Source organism: Macadamia integrifolia, chromosome 10 (genome assembly GCF_013358625.1).
Source record: "Macadamia integrifolia cultivar HAES 741 chromosome 10, SCU_Mint_v3, whole genome shotgun sequence".
NCBI classification, from domain to species: domain Eukaryota; kingdom Viridiplantae; phylum Streptophyta; class Magnoliopsida; order Proteales; family Proteaceae; genus Macadamia; species Macadamia integrifolia.
The window spans coordinates 28,109,768-28,130,546 of NC_056566.1; the positions used below are offsets into that span (position 1 = coordinate 28,109,768).

At 37.9% G+C, this 20,779-nt stretch overlaps 2 protein-coding genes and 1 non-coding gene across 3 annotated transcripts; 2 read left to right on the plus strand and 1 right to left on the minus strand.

The window, feature by feature from the left end:
- On the plus strand, positions 1-15,879 carry LOC122091929 (probable serine/threonine-protein phosphatase 2A regulatory subunit B'' subunit TON2). The gene is made up of 12 exons (XM_042662182.1): positions 1-460; positions 6,762-6,853; positions 7,482-7,544; positions 7,846-7,944; positions 8,237-8,395; positions 9,788-9,859; positions 10,025-10,157; positions 10,553-10,617; positions 14,169-14,244; positions 14,379-14,480; positions 14,779-14,971; positions 15,428-15,879. The coding sequence occupies exons 1-12, from the start codon at positions 322-324 to the stop codon at positions 15,663-15,665; spliced, it is 1,431 nt and encodes a 476-aa protein (XP_042518116.1). The 5' UTR covers positions 1-321; the 3' UTR covers positions 15,666-15,879.
- Positions 15,143-15,259, plus strand: LOC122092528. Its single transcript, XR_006144187.1, has one exon. It is a non-coding gene; the product is annotated as a small nucleolar RNA snoR104 (small nucleolar RNA).
- Positions 15,880-16,607: 728 nt separating the features above from the next.
- LOC122091103 (E3 ubiquitin-protein ligase Topors) lies at positions 16,608-19,729 on the minus strand. The gene is made up of 5 exons (XM_042660929.1): positions 19,213-19,729; positions 18,999-19,124; positions 18,838-18,895; positions 17,754-18,007; positions 16,608-17,367 (listed from the first exon to the last, which is right to left on the minus strand). The coding sequence occupies exons 1-5, from the start codon at positions 19,578-19,580 to the stop codon at positions 17,298-17,300; spliced, it is 876 nt and encodes a 291-aa protein (XP_042516863.1). The 5' UTR covers positions 19,581-19,729; the 3' UTR covers positions 16,608-17,297.
- Positions 19,730-20,779: the final 1,050 nt, after the last annotated feature.

Sequence of the window (20,779 nt, forward strand, 5' to 3'; positions counted from 1 at the left end):
CTGATTCAAATAATAGATTCAAACTTTAGGGGTATTACGTAATTTTATTTTGTAAAACTTTTTCTAATCCCCTCATTTTTTATTTTTTTTTCGCGACATTTACAAGCATCCTCTGATCCCCTTCCGTAAATGCCGTTTTCATTATTCTCGCACAGAAGAGCTGCCATTTCTGGAGCTCGAAGGTACCTAGCTCTGTAAACTTGACCATGAGAACTAGGGTTCTCATCCGTAATGCACCTTCCCGCAGATTTTTCTTGAATTTGTCTGCCATTATAGATTGAGGATAGTGCGAGGGGGACTAGGGAAGACGAGCTAGGAAGCATGTATAACGGCTCCAGCGATGGTGAAGGCCACGAAGCAACTCCGAGGAAGATCCCGCCGGCGTCCTCCATGTTGTGGGTTCGAAACCTTCGTAAGTTCATTGGATCTGGCGCCGGTCTCGGCTCCGAAGCTCTGATGGGTATGTCTTATCATATTGCTAATTTTATTTTATTTTCATTATTGGTAAGCATTTTGATTATTGTAAGTTATACAATTAGTTGATTCACTTGGTTCTAGTCGTTTGTTCCCCTCACTTGGTTAAATGTATCAAAATCAGGGAAATGCTTCACTGGATTTCTAACAAATGAACATGGTCTTGGCTGATGTGGCCAACATTGCCATACCAGCAGTCAATACTGTAATTGGTAGTTTTCTAACCCATCGTGTAACTTCCCATGATGGTAGGGAAGTTATAAAGGGGTTAATAAAGATGGGGTTCGGGTATTGCGGCAACATCATATACACTGTGATTTTTGGGTGGGAGTCACAAAGCCAGAAAGTAATCCCATAATGATTGTGTGTGTCTGTGCTCACTACCGGAGCTCTGCCGAAGATTCCGAAAACTCATCGGAAAGCTTAGATCCTTGAGTTGATTGGAGATGGCAGGAGGTGGCATGATGGGGTCAACTGGAGGTATGTAATTCTCCATTAAATTTCAGTTTCCTCACATGTGGTATCAGAGCAGGTCTCCTGCTATATCACTCTGTTCCCCGCTTTTCAGCGTCTAGTTGGCCTATACAATGTATTTAATGGATTTTAAATTAAAATTCATAACTTTGGAGTTATTGATCATACTCTTGAGTCTTGATCATTTCCACAAGTGTCCGTTTCCTTTTTTCAGCAACACCATTTTGGTCCAGAGACCTAAGCATGGTATATTGGGGTACAATACCTTGCTCTGTAAGGTAGCGTGCAAATGGACATGGTCTCTGTCCAGATATCCCTTCCATAATATCCACCACCTCTGTCTAATCTTACTATATCAATAACATTGCTATTTTGTTTGTCTACTTATGTTTTATAGTTCTCGAAGACATCAAATGCCTCGTCCTTTTGAGCTAGCTATAAGGTAGAGATACACATATCTAGTATGATCATCAATGAATGAGATAGACTATATCTGATCATTCATACATGGTGTGGTAAATATTCCACATATGTCTATGTATGATCTCAAGCGTCTCAGTTCTTCTTCTGACTCCATTTCTTGGTCTTGTTGGCCTGCTCACCCTTAATGCAGTCTACACAAGTATTAAAGTCTAGAGTCTTCAGTTTCCATCATTCACCAACCTTTTCAGTCTATACACAGAAAAGTGATCTAATCTTTGATGCCATAGTTTGGAAGAATTCTCATTCACAATCATTCCTTTAGTGTCAATACAACTAGAGGAAATAAGTAAATAAATTTGAAACATTGAATCTAAATGCAAAAGGTATATCCCATCTACTAAAGAACCATAACCGACTCAAATGCTATTTTTTTACAAATTAAAAATTGTTCCATTGCAGATCAACGCAAAACCTTTAGGTATCAATCTAGTAACAAATACAAGGTTATTGGAAAAAGACAGAATATGAAGCATCTTTCTATGTTCAGTACAAAACCAAACTACAGTATCAGCCTGTAGACCCATACCACCTCTACTTGTGATTGCACCTGGTTACTGGAGTAGATGCTCCTCCCACTTTCCTTCTGTGGTATTGTCTGTAGAAAGCCTTGCGCGGTATTGGCAACATGGATTGTAGAACCAGAGTCAATCTACCAATTGTTGTGATTAGTTTAACCAAATTAGACTTAAAACAAACGTAGGACATACCTTTATTTTGAACCAGCGCTTGAATTAATATAGTCCATCTTGAAATGTCCCTTCTTTCTGTAAAAGAAGCATTTGGGTTCCTTAGAGCGTTTGATGCAGTTTGCCGATGGATTAAGGATATCTTTTATTTACTTTCCATTTTTAAAGCTAGAATTAGTTGGTAGTAATTTTATTTAGATTGAATTTTTATTTTAGTTGTCAATTAGTTTAGTTTCCATTTTAGTGAACTCCCAATTTTATTGCTTTGGTTTTCTTTTATAAGCTATGTAATACACTAGTAACAGACAGAGTTTTTGGAATGAAATAATTTGAACAACTGGTTTAATGGCTGATGACTGTGATTGTGTGTGACCCCCCCTACTTTTCTTCTTCTTCTTCTTCCTTATATTCTTCATCTTCCTCTGTTATTCTTCTTCTTCTTCTTTTTCTCTTTTCTGGTTGTATTCCCTTTCTCTGTTACTGGGCGGTAGTTGCAGTCCCAAACAAGGGGATCGATCTCCCTCATTCTTAAACTGTTTGGACTGAGATTTTAGTAGAGGGTTTTCCTTCCCTAGGCGACTCTAGTGCTAGAATCTCATCTCCACAGGGTCGTTCTATCAAGAGGTTTGAGACCTGGTTCAGATCTAGTTCTGTGCCTTGCGTTGGAATCAGTTGCAGGTGAAGTTAGTTGCTGCTGGCAGAGTTCATCCCTACCACTGACTTGTGCATCTGATAGGGTGGGAAGCTTTGACATTATTCTTGAATTCGCAGGACCAGTAGAAGAGCCCTCGAAGGGGTTAGTGGGCTCGAACCAGAATTGCCTCCCGCCTCCATTATTGAGCGCAAGGTTGAAGACAACCTAAAACTAGGACTTCTGGTCGTGGGTTGGTATTCACAATTCTTTTCCAAAGTTGCCCTTACCTTTGTTTACTGTAACCACATTATCCTTTACTTCTGTTGCTGCCTAGTTTATCCCCACTAAATATTTATTAATTCCCTTTAAGTCCCATATCCTAAATAGCTCACAAATAAGTCCCTCCAACTTCTGAATTCTTTATTAAGGAAACACCTCTTTATTAGTTTGCAAAGTAACCCTTCATTCTTGGTTTTATTTCAATTTAACCCCATTACTATTTTAATTCCAGAATTGCTCCTTTCTCTTTGAAGTTAATTCCTTTTAAGTCCTTAGTCACTTATTTCAATCTATAAAGCTCCTAAATCTTATCAGAAATTATATTATTGCCCCTGGTTTGCCTAGAGTGAACTATTTGGTTCTTTAGTGGGCTCTAAGCGATCCGACTCTCTCGGATCCGCATCAACGTTCTTTTTTCCCAGGCTTTTTACCTCCTTCTTCAGTTAGGACTTGTGATGTAGATAAGTTAGTTGGGCTTATTTTATTGCAAATAAGCCTTGAGTTGTGTTATATGTGTGTTGGGCCTTTGATCCTATGGTTTTTCTTTGAAATGAGCCATTTTAATGGGCCTAAAATATGGGTAGAAGGTAGGAAAACGGAATTTAATTCATTAGTTTAATTAGTTGTTTTTTTATTCAATAAAGGCCCATTAAGCCATTGGTCGGTTGTAAAGTCTTATATGGACTATTAGTTAGTTAGTTCTGCTCCATGTTAGAGTCATAAAATCAAGCCCTAGTCATATTTTGAATTCCTAGTTGTAGTAGGAGTGTCTAGTCCTCTTTGGAAACTAGCTCCTAGTCTTTGTATGATTGTAAACTTCCCCTCTATAAAAAGAGAGGCCTATGTACCATTATTTCTTAGATTTGAATGAAAAAAAGTTTGGAACTTGAAGCCTAGGCTGAGATAGCCACTTCCTTTATTCTCTTTCACCCTTCTCAACCTCCCATCTGTTCTATTCTTCTTTTTTCTATTTTATTTGCTGTAACATTCAAGAGGTACAATTCAGATTGTGTTAGAAGATAGTACAGTCCAGAACCGACCAGCATCAGTGAAGATTTTAGGAGAGAGATCGATCTCCATATCTCCCTCCTCTGCCTCTGATCTGTAAACCCTTTTAAGGGTGTGTTCTAGGCTGCTATTAGACCACTCGGTCCTCTTCTTGGAGCTGTCCAGATCTGTCCAGCAGCTGTTTTGATGAATCTTGAAGTTTTCTCTCTCCTAGGTCAGAAAATCAAGAAAGCTCGTAACTTCACTACCAGCCATCGGAATCCTCTCAACTTTTGGGGTTTTTGTACCTTCCCTGGGCCCTACAATCGACCAAATGTGCAACTCAATTGGAGCCCTATAAACCTGGCCGCACCTTTCTTTCTCCAACTCTATAGTAGGTCTTTCTCTCTCCTATCGGGTTAGGTTTTGGGCTGGTTTTGCTCCTGTATGGATATTGTATCATTGGGGGGTTTATTTGATGGTCTTATTTCTTTGTTTCCTACTCCTATTTGTATTGTTGGGGTTTTAAACTGCTGGGGTAGTTTATTGTAATCTATTCCTGCATTAACTTGTTGGACTAGTCTTTCTCATAAGTGGTTGTGTGTGCACTTTCTCCCGACTTATTCCTCAACCTCTCCTCTTCCTGAGCACACATGGTCATTAGTTCATTTACCATTTCTACTTTTGTGTGTTATAGGAGACCTTAAAAGGTCTAAAGTTCATTAGGGGGAGTGTTGAGGATGGAGTACACTAGAAAGTCCTTGGACATTTCTACATCCAAGGACTTAAACTGAGCCATTATGTCCCTCATCTTCATAATGTGCTCACTGCTCACGCGTTTTTTTTGGGGTGGTGGTTCTACTAATATGTGTTGGATTTGGCAGATTTTTGACATGGGTGACGCAACAGCCGAATATTTGACCCATTGACCAGACAACCCGGATGTTAGCAAGATCCCCATGCATATGTTAGCATAAGTGACACATGTTAGGTGACCCCCCATGCTTGAGCATATCATGAAGATGAGAGATTGAGGGGTATAGCAGCTCAACTTAAGCCCTTAGATGTAGGGATGTCTAAGTTTTGGGAACAAGAGCTTCTACTGTGAGTAATTACATATATATTGTTGGGTATTATGGCAGAAAGTGTAGATGTTTGACAAAATGTTGTTGAAAATAAGTATTTATCTTCCATAAAATACCTGCAGCCGTGGTTATCTTATTAACGTCATAGAGTTTCGATAATGGCTTTAATGTAGAACTAGAATCATAAGTAATCCTAATCCCCGGCTGGATCTGAAATTCTAGCTGAATAGAGAAGATGTCCTCCAATGGGCTTGGTTCTAGCTCTCAAACACTCTCTCACAGCAAACAAATAAAGGGAAAATAAGAAAAGAAAGAGAATTCGATGTAGGATTGAGAAGGGGGAAGAAGAACTAGTGAATGGGCATCTCACCCAATTGCATCCCATAGCACAACAACATAAGCCATAAATTTTTTTTTTCTTCAATAATAAATTGGTTCCTAATGTTGTAGTCTCTTACAAACTTATGTAGAAGACTCAAAATTGACTCAATGGCTAAAAAAGAAAGGCCTAACCCAATCCTTAATTAATTGGGAAACCTAAACTGACTAGAAAACTGAAATAACAAAGGAAATAGATTCGAAACAGGAATCTAACTAAACTAATGACTTAAATCCCGTTTTCCTACTTTCTACCCATATTTTCGGGCCGTTAAAGTGGTCCATTACAAATAAACCCATGGGATCAAATGCCCAACACATACATAACTCAACCCAAGGCTTATTTGCAATAAAATAAGCCCATTAAGTGACTTATCTTTATCAGGCTTAGTTGAGGTTTTATTGGATTATAGGATCTTGGAGAATTCTTGGGCTGTTCTATCCTTTTTTTTCTCAATTTAACCAGGAATCTTAAACTTTGTTTCATCATCAAGATAGAAAGGAAAATGGCTCACATGTCATTGATTACTCATCTACTGTTCATTCCAATGTGCGTGGGTTTTCTGGGCCATTTGGCTCCATATAGTTGTAGTGGCTATTTGGTGACTTGTCATTTTGCCTTGCCTAGGCATCAGATACGAATCATCTTTATTGCCGCATATAAGGATTAAGTCATACTTACAACAAGCATGTAAAACTGTTAAGAAAGAAAGAGATGACGATTTAAGGGCCCGTTTGAAAACGTTTCTGCCGTTTCTACAGAAATGGCAGAAACATAAATTTCCATTTCTAGAAACAGAAACGGAATTGAAGGTGTTTGATAAGTCATGTTTCTAGAAGTCAATAGTAACCAGCGAAAGAATGGCCACAAGTCATTTCCAGAAAGGGCAACCATAAATAGGTAGAAATTTCTATTTCTATTTCTGAAAATAAGCGAAACGAAATAGTTTTATCAAACGCTTTTTGTTCCGTTTCTGCCGTTTCTGGACACAGAAATGGCAGAAACGCGTAACGTTATCAAATGGGCCCTAAGTTTTTCCTCAAGTTTTTGTTCCTCAACACTAAATGGTCCACAACTTTTTTTTTCCTCCTTTTGTTAGGGGGAGAGAGGGGGGGGGGGACAAATATACACGATGAAACATGTTACTTACATTTTGATGGATTCATGTCAAAAGCTGATATCTTTTTCAAGATGAATCATTTGTTATTCAGTTGTTTATTTATACTGAATCTGAGGAAATATATTCCTATTATCTTACACATTAACACTTTGATTGGCAGAGCTTGAAACAAAGAGAATCTTGCTTGACATTTTCAAAGAGAAGCAACAGAAGAATGCTGAAGCTGGCACAATTCCGAGCTTCTACAGAAAGGCATGTGTCACAATTGTTTGCTGGGTGGTTGGCTCTATTATCGTTATGAAATTAGTCATGACTGCACATGAATTAATAAATTGCCATAGTTATGGTCAATGGACAAAATACGTTAACTAGTAGTTATGGATTTTCCTTTTTTGCTTCTGGTGTGATTATTCATTGGTAAAAATTGATGTTCTACTGGATGCTTCTGGCTAACAGTTGTTGGTGGCATTCAGCTTCCTTTTTGCTAGTTCATCCATTCTAAGTGGGGCATTGAGCCATGTGGCAAGAAGGCCTTAGCTTTTTCTTACTCCAAGCGGGAAGGTCAATATGTCATGCTTGTTCCAACTCAAGAGCAAGAAAGACTTACACTCTCATTGTTGTAAGCATAATGAGCTAGTGCGCTGTAGGTGTAAATAGAGTTGATCGCTGTTGGGTGGTCACTCAGTTGTGAAAAAGATTTTTTTTATTGTTCTGTTGGAGTTGTTAATTTGTGCTGAGCATAGCAACTGTGGAATTCTTGTTTTCATCTTTTTGCTTGACTACATATATATGAAATTCTAATTACATGAACATGTTGCAAGTACTTATTTATTATATTTTTTTGGCTACTTTTTTTATTTAATATTTTCCTATGTTGCAGAAACCTGAAGAAGGATCTATCAGTCATAGGGTTCAAAGGCTGGCGAAGTATCGTTTTCTGAAGGTTTATTTTTTGTCATTGATATTTGCTGTCTGCACTGCTTTTTTCTATTGATTTTTTTTCTTAGGATTTTCACACTCAGCTGTTGTGGGATGTCAGTGTGTCCCTATTCTCTGTGACTTCATATTTCAACTTACACTTTGGTTTTCTTTCTCTCCTACTTTATGAGGTGTTAGTTCATTTACTGGTCCGCACAAATGTTTGCTTGACCATATCAATGTGGTTATCATTCAATTTATTTCCATAGCATGTTCGATTGTTTTGTAGGATACTTATATTGAAGTTTCCCTCAATACATTTGCAGAAGCAATCTGATCTTTTGCTAAATGCTGATGATCTAGATGCCATGTGGGTTTGTTTGAGAGAAAATTGTGTCATTGAGGATGCCACTGGTGCTGAGAAGGTTTGTATGCCCCTTCACTTTGATCTACTTCTGTTTTTGGTCTATGCTGCATTTAAACTTGTCTTGTCAGACTACTTTTTTCTTTTTCTTTTTTTCTTGATAAGTCAGTGTGCAGTTTCTTTTGGCAGGTCTTGCCGTCTTGGAAACCAAATCTTCAAATATATGTTATTGTTTTTGCCCTGTCCTAGAACTAATTAAATATTTTCTTCAAAGCTTCTGGTTTTAATACACCTTAACTTCTTGATGAGTCCAAACAGTCAACTAATGCCATTCTACAACTCCCTTGTTGCAGATGAACTATGAAGATTTCTGCCATATTGCATCTGTATGTACAGAGCAGATAGGCCCAAAATGTCGACGGTTTTTCAGTCCTTCAAATTTTATGAAGTTTGAGAAAGATGAATCTGGAAGAATTGCCATCCTCCCATTTTACCTTTATGTGATGCGAACGGTGGGTCTTGCTGTTCAGCTTTAAATAACCCCATTTTCATGGGAAATATTTTTTCTATTAGAATTCAAGCGAACTATCTAAGAAAAGTATATTGCCGATCATTTTTGTCATCTATCGCCTTGGTGTTATCACTATGTGCCTATTTAATCACATATCAGTTATCACTCCATGCCTATTTAATAAATATCACTTTGTTTTCTGTTGTCCATATTCAAATTCATTAACCCTTTTGTTTTTTTGGTCATGAGAGGCTTTTGAGTGAGCATATTATTAGATTTCCACTATAATCGACATTTTAGTTTTTGGGGAAATCTGTGAACTTTCCCATATATTTCTTAAGCTAATTCTTGGTTTCTGCATAACCGAGGGATGAAATTGTCTTTGACCATGTGTGAAAATTCTTTGGAATTGAAAATGGAAGGTGAGTCATTTACTTTCTCATATTACTGAAATATCTGGGATATGGATTTGTGCTTAAGTTGGGATAAGGCTTTGTTGTTGTTGTTGTATGGATTTATGCTTTAAGTTCTGATAATTAAATGGGATTTTTGCTTTAAGGACTGAAAAAATTATTCTTCCTCATTAAGAAAACTTGGATGGAAGATAAGTGCTGTCTACAAAAAATAGAGTGGACGCTCTATATACTGCTCCATTATACATATCCTAATCTACAAGTTTAATGTAAACCTTCTGAAGGGTCTGTGTGTTTTGGCACTTCACTCTGCTGAGTATATTTCCCTCTGGCAAGTTCCTACTCTCTAACTCTTTGCTGTGGCATATGCCTGCACATGAGGAGGAATGATTCAATTTTTAGAAATAGATCAAGGCAGTAAGAATATGCTCACCTCCACCCTCCGGTGTTAAATGTTTATTTGGCTAAACTTGGCGCTTGCTAAGGGAAGAATGTAACTTGGTGAAACACATGTACCCTATTAGGCCTTATGCTATGTTGTCTTAAGAGTAAACTTTTTTACCTATCAAAAGATAAGATGGGGCTCATGTTTTTGTTCTGAATTCAGATTTATTTTTAACCCCTTGTGTTTTGATGGTTGACCCTAGTGAAATGATGACGAGTTCCGTTGAAAAAGAAAATCTGGGAAGGCTAACAAGAAATGGTTATGCCAGAAGCTATTTTCTTCAAGGCATGCTCTATTAGTTTTATGGCCTCTTCCTGGACTTGTTGACCCTTTTTTTGTCTGCCCAATAGGACCTTGACAATGTGGCCAGTAGTGTCCATCATTCAAAATTTAAGCCAGATATTTTTAAATCCTTACTGCTGCTTATGCTGTTCAAATACATATTCTTGACTTACATTGGACTGCTGCATATTTTATCTATTTCCCTCATGTCTCTGTGCAATATACTGCTACTAATTGTTCATTCTCTTATCAGGTTTCACTTACTCAGGCAAGAATTGATATGAGTGAGCTTGATGAGGATTCTGATGGTTTCCTCCTACCTCATGTATGCTCCTTGCAGTTTAGTTGTTTTTGATATTTGAAAGGATCTAACATATCTCCATCGAAGCTGGTCTATCTGGCAGTTTTACTTTCTTGAAGTACAAAGCGTGCTTGTTCATGTTCACTGAAATTTAAACTTCGTAACAACGCTTATTTCACTTATATTCAGGAAATGGAAGCCTACATAAGAGGCCTTATCCCTAATCTGGCACAGTTACGTGATATGCCTGAAGGCTTTGTTCAAATGTACTGCCGCATAGCTGCCCATAAATTCTTCTTTTTCTGTGATCCTCACAGACGAGGTTTGTTATTGTGTCTTAATTTTGATTGTGATGGATTTCTGAAATTTCCTGTGCTAATTTGCAATAGCGGAATTTTGAATTCCATAGTCTAAGTGTAAAAGAGTGGTGTTCTTTTATTGGAAGCACACGTTACTGAAATGCACATTTTATATTTGAAAATCTTAGGCCATAAGTGTATACTTACAATGATGTTTAAGATGCAGTATATTATTTTAGGAAACAATATTTGGTGGCATAGTTCTATTAAATGCTTCAAAATGTTTTTTCTGGCCATTTTGTGGACCATTTAAACCCATGTTACTTAAGGAGATCCTTGTATAAAAATATTCATCACTTCTGTACTTTGTCATTGTTATAATATTTTAGACTAGAAAAACTTCTTTCCTTTCTGACAGGTAAAGCATGCATAAAGAAGGTGCTGCTTAGTAACTGCCTCCAGGAACTCATGGAATTGCATCAGGTAGTTTGTGTTTAGTTAACTAGTTGCATCTACATTCTTGATGTTTTGACATTGCACATTCTTGAAGTCTCACCATTTTTTTTGTAGGACATTTTCTTATTATCATCATTTACTAGCGTATTTCTTTGTATTTATGCATTTCTGCTTTTATTCTAAATTTGGATTCCTGAATCCTGTTGATTGTGAAATGAAATTATACTCGCCGATAGTCCTGTTCTTTATTATCTCGTGTTCAGTTGACAATTGTCACAGTACCCCTGCCTTTGTTTATTTGTGAGTTTTCCTTGAGTTGGTGTGCAATCTTAATGTGAAGAATCTTCATGATTATGGTCGTGGCTTATTTTCTATGAAAAGTTAATAACTATGTCTACTTGGTGCCACAGCTTCTAGGAAAAAAGGGAAGAAGGCCTTAGTGTTCTAAACCGTGGGCATCCTAAAGCTCTTTTTTCCCTCCAGTTAGCAGCAGCAGCAGTTAATAGCTTCACCGTTTCTATTTTGAGTTCTAGTTCTACTTTTCAATTGTTTCTATTTTGTGACTGGTTCTAGAAGCTCTAAGTGGTTAGAAGAGTTTTCATTTTTTGTTTCCTTAGTCTTCAATTTGGTAGGAATTAGAAACTTTACATTTTCTGTTCAATGTGGTAGGGATTAGGAAGTGTATATATTTTCTGATTTTAGAAGTTATGTTACTTGTAATGGAAGCCTAAGGCTGATGTTAACTTAAATATGTGGGTCGCCCTTGCTTGTACATACACACATTTGAGTGATGAAAGTTTGCATGCTGTTCTCTAACTTTGTGACTGATTAATGGTGGATTTCTCTAGTGTTTGGGTGGATTAAGTTTAGTGGGTGGATTATCACTAGATTTCTGTTGTTTACTGCTTCTTATCCCTCTTCTGCTATCTTGATTCAGCTTGCAAACAGGTCAGTTTCTTCTTCATCTTTTAAGTTATTAGTGGATACCCAATTCCGAGCTCCTGTTTCAGTCACCTTGTCTAGTTCATATCATCAAAATATGATTCTATGTGCTGTCTTCTATTTCTCTTATCCTTCCATTATTACCTCTTGTAAACCTATTTTGAATACCTTCTGTTATCACCCTTGTGCAACCCTTCCTTGTTGTAGCAGCTAAACCAGTCTCTATCGAACCCTTTATAGACCAGAGTAATCAGCCATATTTAAGCCACCTTTAGAATGGGTTACGAGGGTTGTCGACCCAAATTTATGGCCGATTTCAGAAATCACCATTTATGCCTTAAACCTGCCTTAATTCCAGTCCCAACTAATTTTCTTTGTTTCTGTCCTAGTTTCACATCAAATATTCTGTGTTTTACATATTCAGTCTTTGTCCATTGTGTTCCTAAGCTAATAAACCAAGTCTAACACAAGTCTGTCTGATGCAGCAGCACACCGATGGATCGATCCAAGTATGCTCCAGAACCCGGATTAAGACCCAGATCCAATTTGGGTTCCAAGTTACTAATTTGGATTCTAAGTTTAATAGAATATTTAGGATTTTATTTTTATTTGAGAATATTTATTCCCTAGTTGAGTCCTTAGTTGTTTCTTTATTTTGTTAGCTTAGGTGTAGGAGATTTTATTTCTATCTTAGTTTTTTATTTTTAATTAGAAGGTTTTTAATTTTATTTTATTATATATTGGACATGTAATTCATGGGAAGAATAGTTAATTAATGAAGAAAATTTGATTTGAGTAGTGCCTGCGTGGCTGCCTCTCTCCCCCCTGTCCCCTTCTTCTCTCTCTCCTCCTCCTCTGCGAGAATCCCCTTCCCTCTTCTGCTGTCTTTCTTCTTTCCCTCTTTATTTCTTCTTATTCATCTTCTCTGGAACTCCCCTGCCCTCCCCCCCCCTCCCTTCTTCTCTTATTTCTTCCTTGTCCAGCGAGGCACCCCCTTCCTCTTCCCTTGCGGTCTCTCTATTTCTCTCTTCTTCTTTCTATTTCGTTTCTGATTTTCTGCCATTGTTTCTTGCATTACCTGAGAATAGTCAGTTTGGGCAGTGTCTTTAAGTTTTCAGATCTAGGTCGAGTTCCTCACATCCACTACTTTTGTGGCTGAGGTATTGATCAAGAAGCCCCTTCCTTGGGTGATTCAAATCCCTGTGTTCCTTGTCCCAACCAGCCCCTCTTTTGTGTGATAGACATTGAAGAACAGATCTGATTTACCTTGAGCAACAGGTTTGATGGCAGACTGAAAAGCAATTGCTTGAACTCACATCTCTAATCTGTTGGACTTGAAGTTTGAATTGAAGGTTACTGCTCTGTAGGCGACCCAAGGCCTTAGAGCTTCAACTCCTGGATCCCCTTCTTTAGTGCAATCCATCTCTGCAACCAGAACAGAGCACAACTCTTCCACCAGGCCTTGTTTCAGAATTTTCCAAACTAATCTGAGGCTGCTGGTTCGAGGTGTCATGGGTTACTATCGGTAGGGCTGAGACTTGAGAATTAATTCCTGAAGCTTCACTTCGAGTGGAGTCCACATAGGTGAGATCGATCACCTAAAACCAGATTGGTTCTACCGCTTCTGTCCAAAGGTGGAAGACAACCTAAATCGTGGCTCTTGTTTAAATCCCCTTATTTTGGTTTTCCCATTATACCCCTATAAACCCCCTTTATGCCGCTCTGTCCTTTAATTTCTTTTTAGTTCCAAATCCAGCCTTGAACAATAAATCAAATCCCCATTGTATCCTCTCTCCTTGACCGACCCATTCAAACATTAGGGATTTCTGGTTAATTACAAAAGTGCCATCCACCTTATGAATTTCAATCTATTTACAGGATTGCCACTCGATTCTGTACAACAGCAAATTTACTGTTTTGCCACTTGATCTTAGACCATCCTAGTTGGATCTTCTGGGGCCCACCGGTCCCCGCATTACTGTCCAGTTTAGCCTTTTTGCTATTTAGCCCTAAATCCAAAATTAGGGTTTATTTCCAAATTGCACGACTAGTTTAGCAAATGCCTATATCATCTGCACTTTCTTAATTACATTTTATAGGTATTCTAACTAAACTCAACTTGCCTCACCTAAACCTTTTGCAATTAAATGGGGTAGGCTATAGGAGTTCTAACTACTTTTGTATGAGTAGGGAGGTTTTGGTTGTAGTGGTAATCTATATGGAGACAGCCTGGGATGTTCTGCTGGTTATAAACGTATTTAAAAATCTTGGACCCTTACTAAGGCATCAAGGGCGTGCAGTTTGAGCTTCTTACTGACACAAATAGGATTAGCTTTTGTCTAATTTTAACTTTTTAAACATGCCGTTGAAATATCCCAATGACCTAAAAAATGAAGGTAGCTACCAACTGTATTATATTCTTTTAAGATAGATTACAGAAGTTTTGTTTGATAATCTGGTATTTTCGTCAATCTCATTTATAAAAGGTAGAAGTATAGAGGAAGATTTGGATTAAACCAACGAATGAACTGCTTATATCTATTTCATGTGAGATGAGGTGCACATTACTAATTTTTTACTGCTATATTGCCTTTCTTTTTTGTTCTGATCCTTTATGTATACCTTTTATCTTTTAGGAAAGTGAAGAAGAAGTCACTGATACTGAACAAGCTGAGAATTGGTTTTCTTTGACATCAGCACAACGGATATGTGGTACATAGTTTGGGTTTTCTTTTATTTGATGGAATAATGTGTTTATTTGATTTTGCTGTTGCTTTTTCTGTGTATGTGTCTGAGTGAGGGGGAGACAGAAAGTCGTCTCAACTTTTTTCTTGACCTTCCTGCAGATATGTTTCTTGCTCTAGATAAAGATATGAATGGGACTTTGAGCAAGCAGGAGCTTCGAGATTATGCAGATGGGACACTGACAGATATTTTCGTTGAGCGGGGTATGAACTAAGAAAGTTTATTCTACTTTCAGGGTGTAATTTCCTGCTGTGGATATTCAGGGTTTCTTTAAGAGTTGGTCCTTTGCTTACTAGATTGTAGCTCTTTGTTTGATCATTTCTGAACTGTGCTTAACTTCACTGTTTTTCAGTTGTTGTATTTCTTATGATTTGAGTCATGAATTCCACCGACATTTCTGTGCTGGGTGGGTTTGTGTTGGGACTTGTTTTACAATGTTACCTCATTTGGTTCTATGGTTGTACTCTCACTGTATTGATCGTGTTTCATATCCTTTTACAGCTTTTGATGAACATGTCCGCCGTGGGAAAAGCGGAGGGGGCAATTCCAGGGAAATGGATTTTGGGAGTTTTCTTGACTTTGTCCTGGCCCTGGAAAACAAAGATACACCCGAAGGATTAACATACTTGTTTCGGTGTCTTGATCTTAATGGAAGAGGATTTCTTACAACAGCTGATATCCACACCCTTTTTAGGTAAGGCTGTCCAATGAATGACTGGATACTTTAAGAATTAACAACCCCTCAATATAGTTCCACAAGTTTATGTTTTCATAATTTGCTGTCTATTGGCTCACTTTTGAAGTGGTTGGGGTTTTTGTTCAATTCATTCACTTCAAGGCTTCAAGCTAAAACGGAAGAAAAGAAGGGAAGCATCCAAAAGTAGTGATGCTACTGATACAGTCTTTCTAAATTAAATCCTTGTAACTTCCTGCCTGTAGTTCTGGAGCAAAATATACAGGTCTCAAATTACTGGATATGAAATGCAAAATTAGGACACTGAGTTTATTATAAGATATAAGATTTGAAACCACTGGCTGTTTGTTGAACACATTTTTTTCTTTCTGCCCCCCCACTCCTGCTGCCTGTTTTTTCTTCGTAAAAGCTGTTTTTAGTTAGCTGAAACAATATACTTCTCTTGTTTTGTAATAGAGATGTACACCAAAAATGGATCGAGGGAGGAAACTACGAGCTCTGTATCGAGGATGTAAGGGATGAGATCTGGGATATGGTGAAACCAGCTGACCCACTTAGGGTTACTCTTGCTGATCTCCTTGCTTGCAAACAGGGTGGGACTGTTGCCAGCATGCTTATAGATGTTCGTGGTTTCTGGGCCCATGACAACAGAGAAAATCTTCTCCAAGAAGAAGAAGAGCCTGAAGAAGGATGAACCTGTTGCTTCTACACAAGCTGCTGCTCCTCTGGCAATGTATGAACTTGTAATTTTTACCAACTTAATGTTCAATTTGTTGCAATTTCAAAGAGTAACGTTCTGTGTTATGTAGAACATGTATAGGTGTAAATGCTGCTAAAGTTTGGTTGGATTTCTGGAGGATTTGAAAAATAAGAAGAGGATTCTGAGATTTCATTCTCACATCTACACATATACTTGGCCCTTTCTACTTCTACTCGGGTGTTTTTGTGTTACTTTTGGAGTACAATTTTTGTGAATTTGTAGAGCTCCATCGTAGAAGCATTTGAGGAACAAAATTATCTTAAAACCACTCTTTTACAATCAACAGGTAGCCTTAATAAAGACTTTAGAAGCTTGATGGTTAGTTTAGAAAGGGTTCAACCCACATCCACATGCCTCAGATTAGGATCCTATCACTCCAACCTCCTATCACTCCAACCTTGTATCTCGATAATCAACACCCAATAGATCATCTGAGGCTTAGATTTTACCCATAAGTAGGCTCCACTCTCCCTACTTAGATGACAAAAGTCAAGTTCGATACTAGATGGGGTCCCTAATGCATCATTATGAGGTTGAAAATTTTGTTGAAATTAAAAATTACATTGTTCAATTCCAGACTCCTGCAAATATGAGGGGTAGAATTTAGTATAAGTTGGGACATATGATTGAGGTATACCTGAAACTTAACATATGGTGAATCCAAAGAATTCTGTATAAATTCAATGGTTTGGATTGGCACATTAACCCTCCACATGAGAAAAATTCCTTTGTACAGAGTAATACAGGGTTTGACTATCAAAAAATATCCCAACCCTTTGTCTCTATCATTTTTATTTTTTATTTTATTTTATTTTATTTTTTTTTTTGGGGGAGGGGTGGGTGGGGTTGGGGTGGGGGGTGGGGTGGGGGTGGGGTGGGGGGGGGGGGGGGGGTTGGTGGGGTGTGGTTGAAGGAAATCCAGCACAATCCGTTTGTTCTCTGGTGATGCTGATCAGTGGTTCTTCTGTTCCTCATTGCCACTTTTGCTAAAACCATTCGAGCCACTGTTGTGTTGAACCTGTGCTTGCTGTTTGCTTCTGTTCCTGCAACTGATGCTACTAAATACTAATCTCCGAGAACAGGCTGCTCGAGCTACTCAACTACTCAAACTGATGACATAAGCTGCTGGACATGCATCCATTCCCCGTTGTGGATCTCAAAACCAATTAAGATTCTGTGCTGCAAGGGCCAAAGACAGTAAATGGATTTATGTAAAAATTCCTTGTCTACTTGCAAAACCTGGATCTTAGAAATGCTTTCTCCATATGGTTGTCAGGTTAAGCTGCAGCCAAAATTCTAACTTGAGCTCATTTCTTGCCATCCACCATCTGTCTCAAATCCTCCTTTTTATCAGGAACCATCATTTCCAGTTGCAGGCTTCTTCAAATACATAAAGACCAACCAACTGTTGAGGTCAGCTAGCTAGCATACTCCCAATATGCATTATAACCGGGATCAAGAGGTTCAACGGCAAAGCTTCACACCAAAAAAGAAAAAGGAAAAAAAAAGGCACAGATCCAAAGAACAAAGGCTGAAACTTTCCGATGAGGTCCCTTCCTTCTGCCTTCAAATTAATCTTCTATATTCAACCACAGAGTCATAAGTTTCCATGGTGAACGAACTCTCAGCAAAGCATCTGAAAACAAACAAAAAATTTCTCAGTTAAAAGCGGGTACTAACAAGTAAAAAAATGGAATAAATTCCAAGTCTCCTCAAGAAAAATGTAGTTTCACAAAATAAAGGACAATTCACATCCTACACTATAAGTGCTAAGAGTTTATTTACAAAAATTGTGTGATATCTACAAACTCTTATGTTTTAGGTGAGTAGAGTTGAATTCCAAATAATAGAAGTTGGAATGAGCAACTAGAGAAACTAGGGCAGACCGCTGAAAGTGCAGGGTGACAGAAAGTGATTATAAAGTTGCATGTTACAGATGCACAGGAAGAACCAAGCAAAAGGATATAAATAGAGCTAACTATACAAAACATTTCACAGAATTAAGTAAAAAGTGCACTATACCCGAGTTCATGCCAAAACATATCAGTTAGGTCACGTAGAAAAGGCCGCAATGCTTCAACAAATTTATCACAAAAAACAAGTCCTTTTGACGAGGCCTTATTTTTTTCCTCAAGGCTTGAAACCAAAAGAGATGAGGCCAGCAGAACAATAACTGATGGATAAGGTTCCCCAAGGATAGCCCGCAACTCCCTCCGAATCCATGGTTCCACACGATGCGTCATTCTTTCTTTAACACTATTGTTTCCCAATATATTCTGAAAAAAAAAAAAGGAGAAATCCATCTATCATTATGCATAAAAGGTACTGGCAATGGGATAATGTTACCAAGTAAACACCAAAAAGAAATGGGCAGAAAGGCATCTAATAATAGTCTCATGAATATATCAAAAACAAAAATGTATCATGAAGAAATGGGGGGGAACTCAATATTGTTCTTTTGCAAGGAAAAATTGATAACCCACGTCTTACGTGGTTTGGGAATAGAGAGATGAGCAAATCACCACTATTAGATCTTGACGCAATCACTCAAATTAATAACAGCCAATTGGCTCAATAAAATAGTAGCATCATAAATTTCCCTAGTGGTTGAAAACATTGTCAAGAAACAATAGTAAGAGGCTACATTTAGAAAACTAGTAATAGCACAACACTAAGGAGTATCCTCTGTACACCATTAGTCCACTAGAATTCATGGCATCACTTCTGAGTGAAGAGATTAGTAAATTTAGGTGGAACATTTTTTTACTCACTTTACAATATCACAAATGTATTGTTACAATCCCCTGAATTTTGAGAATGCAGGAACAACACATGCTTCTCAAAAAGATGAAAAAAATTACAGCTCCATGTACAGAACCAAATGTACAACAATGGTCTATAACTGATATGCTATGGTAGTTTTGTGAATGTAACACAGCCTTTTTCGAGTTTTTCTGTCTACAAAGGCCATGGATGGGTAGCTGAAGAAACAACAAATTCATTGTTCTTAAATGTTATTCTCATCAACTTTACTCTCAAGAGAACTGACCAAAACCCATGAGAGTCTTGTGGATTTGAATACCATGAAGGGGTCAATTCCACATACCTGCACTAAGCTATTCTTTGTAAGGAAAGGGACAGCTTGCAAACGTCGGCTGTATATGCTGAAATCAAGAGATGAATCAAAAGCCAATGAAGTGATGAACAACTCAGGAAAATCCATTCTTTGGGGTAAATAAAGCAAATCAAAGACAAGTAACACAACACCTCGCACGCCACTGAACAACTCTTTCTGCAACAATATCAGAAGGAACAGACCTCCACTGTCCAAATGATCGACGCCATGGAACCGGTCTAGATCTCCGGTTAGAACTAAGAAGTTCATTCCTTGACCTTAGGGAGAAAATTCAACATCAGAATTGTAAAAATGAAGCACGGATCACCATTACAAAGCATCATATAAAAAAAAAAAAAAACTCACCTTCGAATTACTGAACGAAATATTTCGCTTCTGTCGTCAATATTCTTTCCACTGCTGCAATTTGACAATCGTTCTACTTCAAAGCTTCGAGTTGAAAACCTAACATTGAAAAACCATGAATCGAACTGTTTGTTGCAGAGAGGACAATTTCGCTTGAACTCGCTCCACTTTTGAATGCAATTGATGCAATAAGTGTGCATACATGCTTCAATAACTGCTGCTTTTCGATGTCCAATGTGACTCAGACAAATTGGACACGATTTCTCTTGGATTGCCAATACAAGTTGCTTCCAAATCAGTTTTTCACGGTTTGCAGTTAACCTAACCCTAAAACTAGAAGATGAATCTCTAGGACTCCGAGATCCCATCACACACTTCCCCGTTGTCTCCGCAACAACAGAGACAGAGAGAGATTTGCCGTCGTTTCCACAAGGAGAAAGAAGGGAGAGAGAGAGATAAGCCGCGACCTGTGTTGAAATCGGTTGTTCTGGATCCACGCCTGCTGCCCGAAACCAGCCCACCCGAGACCGACCGGAAGAACCCGACTACCCACCCTTTACCTACTGTTCCCCTAAACCAAATTGATAGAGGGAGGGGGACTATAGGCTAGTATAGACATGTCTTATAAAAAGAATACTCTAAGGCTCCGTTTGGTATCGTTCTAAAAAAACGTTTCTGGAGTTTTTTCGTTCTATTGGAACGAAGAAACGGAATCTTCTGTTTGGTGCACTTATGGTCCGTTTCTGTTTTTTTGGAACAAAAAGTGAAAAAAAAAACTGAAAAAACGAAATTGGACGGAACTCCAAAATGGAGTTCCGTCTTCCCAGTTTCGTTCCATTTTACAAAAAAAAAAAAAAAAAAATTCTCGATAAAAATCTGAAATTTTGAAACACCATTTTTTCGTTTAAAAACAGCGTTTTGACACAGAAACTGAAATTTTCATTTTTTACACGAAACGGCGTTTCTGGAACAGAAACGATACCAAACGGGCCCTAAGACTCTATTTCAACAATAATAAGACCCTAAGGTCAAGGAGGAGAAAAGTATCAACTATGTGTTAGAGATCTCTTCATTCTTTGAGGACACCACGAAATATAGGAAGAAATAGAGATATAGATAAGTTTGTTTAAGTTTTGTGAGTGTTCTGTAATTTGTGAGTTCTGTGAGTGTTCTGTAAACATTTCCAGTGTTGTGCTATCTACAACTGTTCGTGTTCAAGTCTGTAAATTGAAATTTCTTATGTAAGTTTGTCTTCCTTACTTTTGATTTCGTGTATTATGTTTGCTATTAAAAAATTAAAAGAAGAGCTTATTTTATTAGATAATTTGATTAATATTTCTCGTGATTATATTGATTTTTTATCTTTTTCTCATTACTGTTTATCCTAGCAACTACGCTAAGGAACTTCATAAACGCGAAATCACTGATTTGGCTAAATTACAGTCTGAGAAAAGACTGTTTCTCAGCTTGATAGCTTCCTTCGCTATCTAAGTCCAATTTTCCTTTGATCCTGGCTAGAAATGGTATCAGAGCCAAATTTGAACAGGTGCCAAAGTTGTAAGGACCA